The sequence below is a fragment of the Magnolia sinica genome, chromosome 2 (assembly GCF_029962835.1).
Source record: "Magnolia sinica isolate HGM2019 chromosome 2, MsV1, whole genome shotgun sequence".
NCBI lineage: Eukaryota > Viridiplantae > Streptophyta > Magnoliopsida > Magnoliales > Magnoliaceae > Magnolia > Magnolia sinica.
This window is the reverse complement of record NC_080574.1, coordinates 27,003,866-27,015,930: the sequence shown is the minus strand read 5'-3', so window position 1 is coordinate 27,015,930 and position 12,065 is coordinate 27,003,866. Positions and strand designations below refer to the sequence as shown.

The window sequence follows — 12,065 nt, the reverse complement described above, 5'->3', positions numbered from 1 at the left end:
TTGGATAAAACACACACATCACGGTGGCACGTCACCACGACGTGCATGAGTCGAGGATCAAATGATTCCAAAGACTGCATAAAATATCTGGATTGGTTCGGCAGACCGCAGGATAAAGTGAAATCGTAGTCCAGGGATCGACCCTTGGTGCACCGTTCATCTCGTGAGCTGTGAGTCCAATCATGGATGGACCAAGGTGCCTAAATTATCTCAGATGCTCCATCCATCCCATTCAAGGACTTCTGGTTTCCTTTGATCCACCACTTGATAAGATCAAATATGATTTTTCACACGGTTGGGTCCACAGGATGAATGGTTCTGATCATGGAGCGTGGCCACCACATGTACAGTAGAGGTCCAAGGACTAACAAATAGTATCCTGTAGGCTATCTATCTTTTAACACTGGACAGCTTAGATAATTGCAATCTATCATTCAGTGTACCCCACTTTGGATTACCAGCATTGGATGGTTTCCAATATATGTAAACTTAGCAGTGTGGATAGTTCTTCGTCCTTACCTGCCTGATGAACAGCTCTGATCACGGAGAAAGGGAACCAAAGGACGTGAGAGATTAAGGTGGCCTACAAGTTCAGGTGCCTGCCTGATGAACGGCCCTGATCATGGAGAGAGGGACCTAAAGGACGTGAGAGATTCAGGTGGTCTACAAGTTCAGGCAATTCCATGGACTACCAAACCGGCCTTCAGATAGGAAAATATGTGGCGCGTGCTGTGGATGAGCGATGAGATTGAGAGGTAGGCCCTTCATCGTCGATTGGAAGTCTAGAAGGGTCACATACAAACCACACACTCCCAATGGATAAACTCTACAAAACACCTTCGCTGTCCTGTTCCTACTCATAATGCATAGAGACCATCCTCCGTCATACATGTGGCATGTATGGTCTGTCGGTTTATTTGACGGGTCACATAAAAGAAAAAGAATGCATCAGTTGGATAATCTAACCATCTGATACATGGACAGCAACAGATGGATGGAACAAAAAAGTCACAATCATCCACGGTCCATAAGCAACACTGTCAATCTTGGACCAAAATTGGAATATCCATCTCGCCGTCACAAGCATTCGGTGCCTTCATGGATAGGATATTTACAAGAGACTAAATCATGAAATCTTACTTCATAAAATAGTATACAGAGATCTTTAGTTAGTTAGTTAAGATAAGCTACTTCTGCCTCAAATAGCTTATCTTGATTTCTACTTATTAAGCTAAAGTATATTTAAGTAAAAAAGTTATTTATAATTGATCTTAAACCAAACTTATCCCAAATAATTAACTTATCTACTGCTGTAAGTAGAAAAAAATAACTTATTTGGTGGTATACAAACAGGCCATTAGAGAATTCTAAAGAGTGGGTAGAATGGTCAGAATTAGGTAGTGTCATGGAGATTTGTAGAGTTCACCAGCCATGCATTAAAAAGTAATAGTGCAGAATAGTTTAAAAAGTCTATACTATTCTTAATTTTTGAATGATGGTTATATAACATCAGCTTAACCTTTAATATAAAATGATTAAAAAGCTCTTATGTCTATATAAAGAGGAATACTCATTTATAGCAAACTTTAAAAGCCTTAAAAAAGTGATAAACTTTAAAACTATTTAGTAATAACGCTTGTGTTTTCTCCTCTTTCAAGTAGCTTGGCTACGCTAAGGACCTGTTTGAAACCTAGGATTAGGTGGCATGGAATTCAGTTTACTCCCATGTAAATTTCATCTTGTTTTTGAAATTAATGGCAGTCATAACAGAAGATACAACAGAATTTCTGGTTGAATTAGAAATCTATTATAATGCACGTGTTTTATCCAAGCCTTCCATCACGCCCTTTGCATATGAATATAGGTGACTGCAGGAATTAGGTGATGTAGGATTTTTCTTTATTGCCTATGCACTTGGATATTTTAAGCTTTTACAAGTTTGAAGTATGGATATGGCACAAAATATTATATTAACCAAGCAAAACAGATAACAATCAGCGGAAAAGTTTTCTACCTGTATTACTAGCAAAATTGAGATCACCTCAAAAAAATTCTACGTGTGGACGGCCCAACAATGCCTGGATTAGGCTCCATTTTGCATTGTCACACCCCCCACCAATCAGTTATTCACTCGATATCCTCATCAATTCACAATTTTCTTTGGTTTCTTCATATGTGGCCGTCCTCTCTTCTTTTTTGGCAAAGCTGCAGGTGGTTTCTGTTTCTTGCTATTCTGTTTTGGAGGAAAATGTTTCCGTTTCTTGCTATTTTGTTTTAGAGGTGAATTTTCCACTTCATGCCCCTCATCGGTGGACAGAGAGTAGTCATTAACAGGCTCATCTTCATCTGAACTTAGGACCAAGTCCTCCACCACATCCTCATCAGGACCCACCTCAAGCTGCTTCTGATGCTGCCGTTTCGAACTTTTAGACTTCTTAATAGTAGCCCTGCAATCCGATACATGCATCAAGCCTACCATTAGTGATGGAAAGAGAAGCAAAAGTAACCTAACACAGAAACATGGTATGTTCTGAGAATCATACTTGTCATTTCCAGGTAACCAGGATGAGCTAAAGGCAGCAGCCCCTACTTTTGGGTTCTCAGTATCATCTTCTTCGTCGATTTCTTTCACCTTGCTGCCGAACACGGAGGAGTCTGCCCCAACAAGAATACTGGAAAAGGGGAAGAACCAATGAGTGAGCATTCTTGAGTTGGCGAATGAATGTTTTTAGACACATTAGTAAACAGCATGGATGCGCACCTCGATTCCACCATTGAGTCATTCCTTTCTCGTGCTCTTGCACGTAGTATGGCAATGTGTTGCGACAAAGGGCTTGCTCCTGACTCCTTTTCAGCCTGTTGTTAAAATCCAATTGCAGGATTCATAATTTGAATAATGTGCAGAAGCTGTAGGATTCAGTGATGGAGATGCCTAGGCTTTTCATTGATGTTGAATTGGTTTTGAAGTTCATCTTACTCTATGATTTAGAGAGTGATGGAATGGAAGGTCTAGTAACATATATGGAGTATGTCTTTCCCATGTTTGAATGATTTTGGATACTTATGTTTGGGTGTTTGTGATTCCCAAGATGGCAGGATGCACTTCGCACCAACTCGTGGTCGAGATAAAAATGAAAGCTTCCCAATCTCATCTTGAACAAGATTCGGGGCAGGAAAAAAGAAAGAACATAATTGACCGGCTGATGCAGCTTGCCTTTTCCGTGCAACCCTGAGCTCCAGGTGCATTTGGTGTGTGCTTGGGAAGCACCACCAACCATGACATGGAGGACTTCCAACTCACCACCTTCAATGTTTCATAATCACAAATACAAGCAATGATTGTTAAAAACTGACCGGAGTTCGATGTGGGAATATATTTTATTAGCAGGCTCATTTTTCCACATTTTTCAATGTTTATGTTTTTATCAAAGTTATGAAAGATTTGACATTTTTCCTTTGATCTTGGCCATCTTATGATTTTATGATCCAATTCCAGTACCCACAACTTTCTGCATAATGGCTATCATAGAAAACGGCCTAAAAAACACACACAAACAAATGGATGCAAACCTTGAGGAATGATGCTATGGCAGGATCATTCGGTGAAAATGTAATATTCATACGACGTGCATTTGTAAACTCAGAATTGGCCTCCACCTGTGAATCAAGAAAACAATACATGAGGATGTACGCTAAGGGCCTGTTTGGCCGGGCAAATCCCATGGGATTAGGAGGGATGGGATGGATTTTAAGGTAATGATGGTGGTGTCAGTGGATTGGTTTAAGATCCACGGGATTGCTATATCCCGGGACAAGTTCTATGGGTCTGTTTGGCACGCCGGGCATATCCTGGGATTTTACCTTCCAATCTGTCCAACCAAGGGATAAGATCAATTTTAAGGTAATGATGGGGATGTCAGTGGATTGTTTTAAGATCCATGGGATTGCTTATATCCCGGGACAGGTTCACCGGGTCTGTTTGGCCCGTCGTGTATATCCCGGGATATCGCGATCCCATCCTTCCAATACTGCTGGATCGGTCCGGCCAAACAGGCCCTAAAGAAAAGGCTAAATAAAGAGAACCATGACAGCACTTGCAAAATTACCTGACGAATGAGCTGCTTTATTTCTCTGCGGAATCTCTCAACCTTGGTAGCTTTACAAAAGCTCCGCAACCGCACAAGTGGAATAAATGACAGCTCAAAGAAAGCAACAGAATAACTCCACTGAGCTAGGTGCTCAGCAAGCTCTTCAACCACAGAAAACACACATGCCTCCTGAAATGCACGTGTCTTCAATGCTGGCTTGCTAACCTGCCATAAAAAATTCCCTTGTCTCATGAGCAAGAATACCAGTCTTATAGTTAGTTTGTGAAAGAAGATTATCACAACCAATCCCACCTTCAATGTTGTACGCAAATCAATTGCTTTCCCAACGCCTCCAGAAGGGGGTCTGTTCAGTTCTTTCATCACCAGCATATCCAGAAGGGGCAAAGAAACAGGGACAAAAGAACCAGTCGCAGCAGCAATGCGGTTGAGCATTCTGGCACACCGCAACCTAAGTGGGAAGTACCGCGCAGTTGGAACCAAACGGGCAACCCCAGAGATTATTTGGGTCAGTGGGTATGCAAGGGGTTTGATATCAGTTTCGGAGCTGTAGGCACAGATCACTCCAGTCCAGAGCTCGAGGCAGTTCATGTACTTCCATTCATAAACCTTCCTAAAAGCTTCCTACAAAACAAAACCTTCTGCAAGTTCACAACCCTCATCCAACATGGGGATGCATGGCAAGTTAAAGCAATGCTGAACAAGTATAGGAAGCAAACAGGGTCACTAAGATACATTACACGTGGAAACATCAACTATCATGGGAGACGGATACTTGTATTTTTTTTCTAATAATAAATTCAAGATAGATAATTAACTGCAAGTATCATAAAATGTAATAAGGACATGGCACTCTTAGTGATGCACGACAAGACAACATACCACCAGCAAAACATACTGCCACAGCCAAGATTGGACCCCACAAAGCATCCCATTCAAAATTATGGCTATACAGACCATGCATGAGGAACTAGGGGTTCTACAATTCAATCTGACAGACCTTTAAGGCCATATGTAGGGCTGCGTGAGACCACACGAATGGACAGTTTGACCAATTGCAGGGGCCACGCCACGCCTCCTACAAGTTGCACATGTGCTTCGTAAGAGAGAAGTTAATTAGTTTGGTTTTTTCTTCAACTAATCATGAAAACTTACCTGTTAAGCCAGCAAATCCTTCTTTTTACACAGTCACACCCACGCCCACACACGCCACAATGGGTACTCGAACCCCTGACATCTGTGTTGAAACTCTTGTGAGTCTACTACTGAGCCATGAGCAGAGACCCTAACCCAGCAAATCCTAGTTTTAAACCATTTAATGATTTTAATAAGGGTCATCTGACTCTAGACATGAATACGGTGGAGAAATATAGCTTCTTTCTTTTTGGTTCCTGCAATTGGACTGCTTCCAGAGCTGAAAATCTTCTAGAAAACTCAGTGGTCAGTCCTCCACGATTTATCCCTTTCCCTCTCTTTTCTTCCTACTACTTCTTGTGCAACAAAGGCGTTGGAATTGGTATCGAACTGCTGGACATCAGTTAAGAACTCAAACTAGAAATTCTGGCTATCAGGCACATTTTCCTAAACCTTGCAACATTTTCTTTTCACCAGATCTGGGTCTATATTAAATATCGTAGTTTTATAAAAGAAACATTTTCGTGCAGACTACCCCTGCATGACAGGCATCTCCCATACTCTTTTATCTTTCTGACACTGACACACTTGCCCATGTCCAGTTTAATAGGTATAAATCATAGATCTATCAAATGCTTCAATCACTTAAATAGAGACTTGGTATATACATACTTTGGCTGGCTGACTGAAGCAGGCTGACAACGAAATAATATGCATACTCTGTATTGGTTTATAACACTCAAAGTTGACATAATTCAGGACATCCGCATAGTATGCCAGAGTATTAAAACTGGACCAACAGTTTAATGTATTATGCTGTAAACTCAGCATCACCAGAAACAACCAGCTATCCAGGACCCCATCATCTAAATTTTGTTATGGGCACCAAAAGGAGTGCGGGCTGGTAACTCCTGACAGTCCAAGCCCAGTATATATTCAGTAGTGGTGCATATGAAGCAAGGCAAACAACCTACATCAACCCAACTCTAATTATATTTGGAAAGAAAGTGCAGAAGCCTTAGAATCAGCCGTCCACAGAGCTTGCAAGTTATTCATAGATTGCAATACAAGGGATGACGACTGAGATGATTGTCATAGTCCAAGGTTTTCTAATAATAGTTACCGGTTTGCAAACAACAAATGCCATTTAAAGGAAGTTGAAATAGGATGCTCTATAGAAAATTAACAATGTCAATAGTTATATTTGTTTCCATAATTGAACACATATTCCATTTCTACCTTGTTTTGTACTTTATTATATCTTATGATACCCATATATGGATGCTGTTATGGCCACAGATACAGGAACAAGGATACAACTGTCCATCTTCAAAATCTAGGACGTGTATGGCATAAAAGCATTTCAGTCATAACAAGCTATTCATATTCAGTCATATGGTTTTTACTCGAAATGTTTAACGCATTCTATCAATATTGAATTTGATCATGCTGTGAAATCTTTCTCTAGTCTCCTGCCATGCTAACTTCAATGAGACAATTGATGCTTGTGGAGCTTTTCCATGAGTGGGGTAGCTGAGAAAGACTGCTTTACAACATCGGGATTTTCTCTTTTCCTTTCAAAAAAGATCAGAACTATTTTCTAGACAGTGCCAGATGTGCGGGCAGATATCATAGAGTGGTAGTTGGATGTCATCCAAACAGAACGTAAGACAATAGTATTCAGCTAAAACATATCTAGAAGTATTCCACAAGTATCTGAAACCAATAATGGTATCTTTTTGTGTTCCACACAACAAGCTGGGCATTTCCATGCCTCAGAAAATGTCAGAAAAGGTTCATTTCATTTCATTTCTTTTCTTTACTTTTACTTTTTCTATAAACAGATGTCAGAAAGTTTCTTATTAACTGAAGAATGAGATGGAAACACCATATATGCCCCCCTAAAAAAAAGCATTAAGATGTAAAATACCCAGGGCAAAATTGTCAGAAAATGATATCCGGAAGCTACTAATTGTTATACAAGGATCTCTATGGAAGAATTACCTTGGTCTTTATGGTAAGAGCATCTCTTAATATCATCCCCATCTGTCTTATGAAACTGAAGGCTTGTTGATACGCACTCGATGTGTCCACTCCATAAAGTTCGATGACACAGTTCCCAAGGAACTGGATATGCTGCAACCTCGATGCATTCACATGCTGGCAATTCATAACATAGGCCTTGTATATGCCTTTCAAGCATGTATCCAGACAATCCGAACCAAGACGAATGCAGATGTCTCTTAGAAATAGGAATGAAACAACGGGCAGGGCACCTCCTCCAGTACCCCAGAAGTGAAGTGCAACCTGCAAAAACAAAGCCGTGAAGCATATCAACAATGAAAATAAAGCAATAAGCTGATGATATAAATGCAATGAACAGCTAGTGTAGACTTAACTGATGCAACTTTGACCCCATGCATTTCAATTGCACCAACTATATTTCACGAGCTGAGCTCTGCTCTTGCAAGAGTAAGACTTTGAATCCTACTCTCCCGGAATGTGCCAGTGTGACAAATGTCTGCAAGTTCAAGGCCACTTATCAGGTGGCACTGCTGTGTATGCATGGCCCAAAAATTAGGTCATCCTAGTGAACAGGTGACCACAACTGTACAAAGCGACTGTGGGTCAACTTTTCTAACCATCCATTTTCTTCATTTTCGTCACACATGCCAAATTGTTGCATTTGGGGAGAGTGAGATTCGAATCCTACTCTAGCAAATAGTCATTGCATAACTCATCTTCCAACCTCACCTTGAGAGCAAATAGACATTGAACAAGAACTGGAACATATTACAAGATTGAGGCATACCTGAATGTACTTCCTTAGTAGGCTCGGGAATGCGGCCAAAAACACAGCTGAATATCTAAGACGCCGTAATGTGAATGAGATCATCTGACTATCAGTCATTTGGTTCAATACATGGAGTGAATTTGCAAGATATGACTTCACTATATGGCCATAAGTTTTCCAACCTTTTGTGTTCGCCAGATTCATTATTGTTTCTTTCTTTCCTCCAGAGCTGGGCATTTTAAGCAACCCGCGAAGAACCTCATCCATTTCACTTAAAACGAACAACATTATTTTATTGAAGACACTACTAGACATGATCCTAAACTTTATGGAAGGTTCGTCTTCAGTATCATCTCCATAATGGCATGCAGTCCGGAAAGCCCGCATGAGAGTACGAACCGCCCTAAGACTAGACTTTTCTCGAACTGCATTGCACCACGTATTAACCATCGTCGTTGTAATAACTTTCTCCGATGACTTTTGTACCTTCTCTGCAGTAACATGAGGTTCTGAATCTTCGGGTTCATCCAGTTCAGTCTTGGCATCTTCCTAAACAGCATATTGCGAAATAGTACATGGATCAACATGGATAACATCAACATCAAACAAAGTACGCATTCTTTGGAAACATGATCAAAGTGTCAAATGTATCAAGAGCATCTGCACATACATTTTCAACATTATTTGATAACTTCTACAATTATATCATGAATTAAATCCTCCCTCACTCAAAATCACACATTCCTTGGCAACATATCAAAGTATTGAATGCATAACATGATCAAAGTGTCAAATGTATCAAGAGCATCTGCACATACATTTTCAACATTATTTTATAACTTCTACAATTATATCATGAATGAAATCCTCCCTCACTCAAAATCACACATTCCTTGGCAACATATCAAAGTATTGAAGGCATCAAGAGCATCTGCACATTCATTTTCCCCACCATTTATAACTTCTAAAATTATATAATGAATTAAATACTCCGCCCCTTCCTCTGAAGTATTACATTCCTTTTGAACATAGCAAGAGCATCTATGCATACATTTTCACCACTATTTATAGCTTTTAAAATTATATCATGGACTAAATCCTCCCTCCCTCCAAGAGAGAGAGAGAGAGAGAGAGAGAGAAGAAATATAAGGGGGTGTTGGGGTTTGGATGGGGGCACTTTCGGGTATGCAAGTGAAATGTTTGCAATAATTCAATTTAATCAAGAGGAAATTTATATATATATATATATATATATATATATCCAATGGCATGGAAATTAACTAACTACGAGAAGAGAATGTATAATTTGATTTGAGGGCTATTTCCTCATTATGAATAGTAGAAAATGTCATCTTTATATATATATATATATATATATATATATATATATATATATATATATATATATATATATATATATATATATATATATATATATATATGAATACTAAGGAAATCATAACTTGGTTCTTTCCACTTCATCAGACTAAGAATTTTTAGGGCATCCAAATGCACCCGTAATTAAGTCATGATTGTCTCATTTACGTTTTCCTTGATTTGTCAAATTTAGAGAGAGAGAGAGAGAGAGATGAACGTGCAGAGCAATGTACCATTAGTAACAATAGTATTAATAAATGCATCGCATTTCCCCAAGGTGGCGATATGATGCACAAAAACAACATACTAAACATTGGAAACAATAGTATTAGCTTTTTCTTTTTCTTTTTTTTTTCTTTCATTTCCTTTTTCTGTTCTTTTTCTTTCTTTCTTTCTTTCTTTCTTTCTTTTTTTTTTTTTGAAACAGTGATTGGTATTCATTCATAATCTAAAATATAATATAAGTGTAATCAAGGCCCATTTTGGAAGTGACCCTGTCATAGCCTATCTCAAATAACTACATGAAAGATGATCATCAACATAGAGAAGATCCCATGTTTCAGTGTTTACTGATATACTCACATTGAAGTCTACGTCATCGAATTCCAGAAGCTCCTTATCGTAATCTTTCAAGAACTGATAGAATTCTGGGTCCTATGGAGACAAAACAAAGAGTTAATTCAATGAAACTCATACGCAAACAACAAATAACTCCAGGACCGTGATCCATAGCTCATGTGGTAGACTGAGTGAAAGATACCTCATTTCAACACTGAGGTCTTGGTATTGATTCCCTAGTGGGGTTGGCTAACACTGAAGTGTGAACTGACAGTGGGGTGTACTAACAAGCTAACAAAAAAAAAAAAAACTCCAGGACCATGCAATTGTGGAGAAGTCCTGCAAAATTTTCAATTCTGAGAGAATAGAAACAGCACCTTCTCCTCGAGTCTCTGTAATTGCTTCATATGCTCTATCGCCTTCTGTTGGGTCTGTGGCACATTCTCTTCCAACATGCTTTCGCTTTTATCTGGTGATTGGATCAATGCAAATTAAGTAACAGATTGAAGATATCAAGAAAAGAAAAGAGGGTGAAACCTGCCAAAGGCTACCAGTTAGACCTAGGTTTCACCAATCAAGGCCGTTCATCTAGCAGGGCCCCTCATGCATATGCTCCCTGGCCCAAAAAACAGTCCAATCTGACCGTTGGGTGGCCAGCATGCATACATTTCTTAACCGTACATTTTCTTCCTACTAATCGAACCGTTACATGAAAGTGAGACCAACCAGATGAACGGCCAGGAATTCACGGGCACGCGACTGCAGAAAGAGCACCCACCGCAATAATGCAAATAGGGTTAGTACCTGACTCGTCATCGACATCAGACAAAGAAACGGCCGGCATCTCATCAATCGAGTCTTCCTCGCCCTTCCAGCAATAACGAAAAGAATAAGTTTTTTTTTTTTTTTTTAAAATAATTTTAAGTAGGAAACCTCAGAATCGATTGGAGAGAGAGAGAGAGAGAGAGAGAGAGAGAGAGAGAGAGAGAGAGAGATTGAAGTCAGTAAATATAGAGACATGAGCAGGGCATTTGAGAAAACCTCGGAATCGATTGGGTCGCGTTTGGCAGTCCTCTTGCGAGGCTTCTTGCTTTTACTACCCATCAGATAGTCTGGGAGGGAAGGAAGGAGGAATGGAGCAGAAGAAAGCAGCGGGAAAGGAAATACGAGGAAAGGTCGGGATGGTTTAACGATTTAGGGCAGACTCGGAGAGTTCATTTTGCATCCATCGCGACTCGGCTACCAGCGTGTGTCGCCGCCCACGAACGCGGACTGCGGACTCAACTCTGTGGGGCCCACCGTGGATGTATATGTCTTATCCACGCCGTCCATCCGTTTTCGCCGCTCGTATTAGACATTTACAAAGCTCAAGTGGACCAACACGGGAAACAGGAAACAGTGGGGATAATGACGTTACTCGTTGAAACCTTTTCATCACCCACAACAATGTTTATTTGTCTTCCAACATCTTTGTAAGACAACACAGATATGGACGAAGGGAAAACATAAATATCCGACGGTGATGTTTATTTGTCATACTTGCTCACGAGATCTCACGGACATGGATGAAGGGAAAAACTTTGATGGCCCATAAGAATATTTCTACGGTCAGCATTCAATTCACACTGCTTCCTGTGGTGTGGTCCACAATAAGTGTGGATAATACATAAGACATATATCACTAAGTTGTGATAATACCATAAAATAAGTTGGTAAAACAGGTGAATAGTGTGGATAAGACATACATCACTAGGCTGTAGTATACTCAGTTACTCGGTTTGCAGTCCTCTTACACATAGACCAGATGCAATTTAGTCCTAGGCAGGAACCCCTGTGGACCAGCTGCATTTTGGTCCCAGGCAAGAACATGTGGTGTGGATTGCCTACTTAGTAACTCAGTAGGTACTGAGTAAACGCTGTGGGGCCATTGTGGACATATACACCTCTTAATCTTATCTACGTGGTCCATCCTTTTTTCTAATCATTATAGGGCATGGGCCAAATTGGAAGCATATCTAGAGTTCAAGTGGACCACACCATATTTATAATAATAATAATAATAAGTGAGAATAATGATGTCTAATGTCACCATTGAA

At 39.9% G+C, this 12,065-nt stretch overlaps 1 protein-coding gene and 1 long non-coding RNA gene across 3 annotated transcripts; one reads left to right on the top strand and one right to left on the bottom strand.

Moving 5' to 3' along the window:
* Positions 1-1,953: 1,953 nt before the first annotated feature.
* LOC131236783 (nucleolar complex-associated protein 2) lies at positions 1,954-11,265 on the bottom strand. 2 transcript variants are annotated; one of them, XM_058234216.1, is made up of 12 exons: positions 11,011-11,265; positions 10,771-10,837; positions 10,347-10,441; positions 9,994-10,065; positions 8,053-8,583; positions 7,245-7,547; positions 4,401-4,730; positions 4,107-4,313; positions 3,571-3,657; positions 2,762-2,856; positions 2,544-2,672; positions 1,954-2,447 (listed from the first exon to the last, which is right to left on the bottom strand). In XM_058234216.1, the coding sequence occupies exons 1-12, from the start codon at positions 11,071-11,073 to the stop codon at positions 2,144-2,146; spliced, it is 2,283 nt and encodes a 760-aa protein (XP_058090199.1). In that variant the 5' UTR covers positions 11,074-11,265; the 3' UTR covers positions 1,954-2,143. The 2 variants fall into 2 exon arrangements, with proteins under 2 accessions (XP_058090199.1, XP_058090200.1); XM_058234217.1 differs by having other exon boundaries at positions 10,347-10,438; positions 10,774-10,837; positions 11,011-11,261.
* LOC131236784 (uncharacterized) lies at positions 10,322-10,869 on the top strand. Its single transcript, XR_009166876.1, has 2 exons — positions 10,322-10,441; positions 10,771-10,869. It is a non-coding gene; the product is annotated as an uncharacterized LOC131236784 (long non-coding RNA).
* Positions 11,266-12,065: the final 800 nt, after the last annotated feature.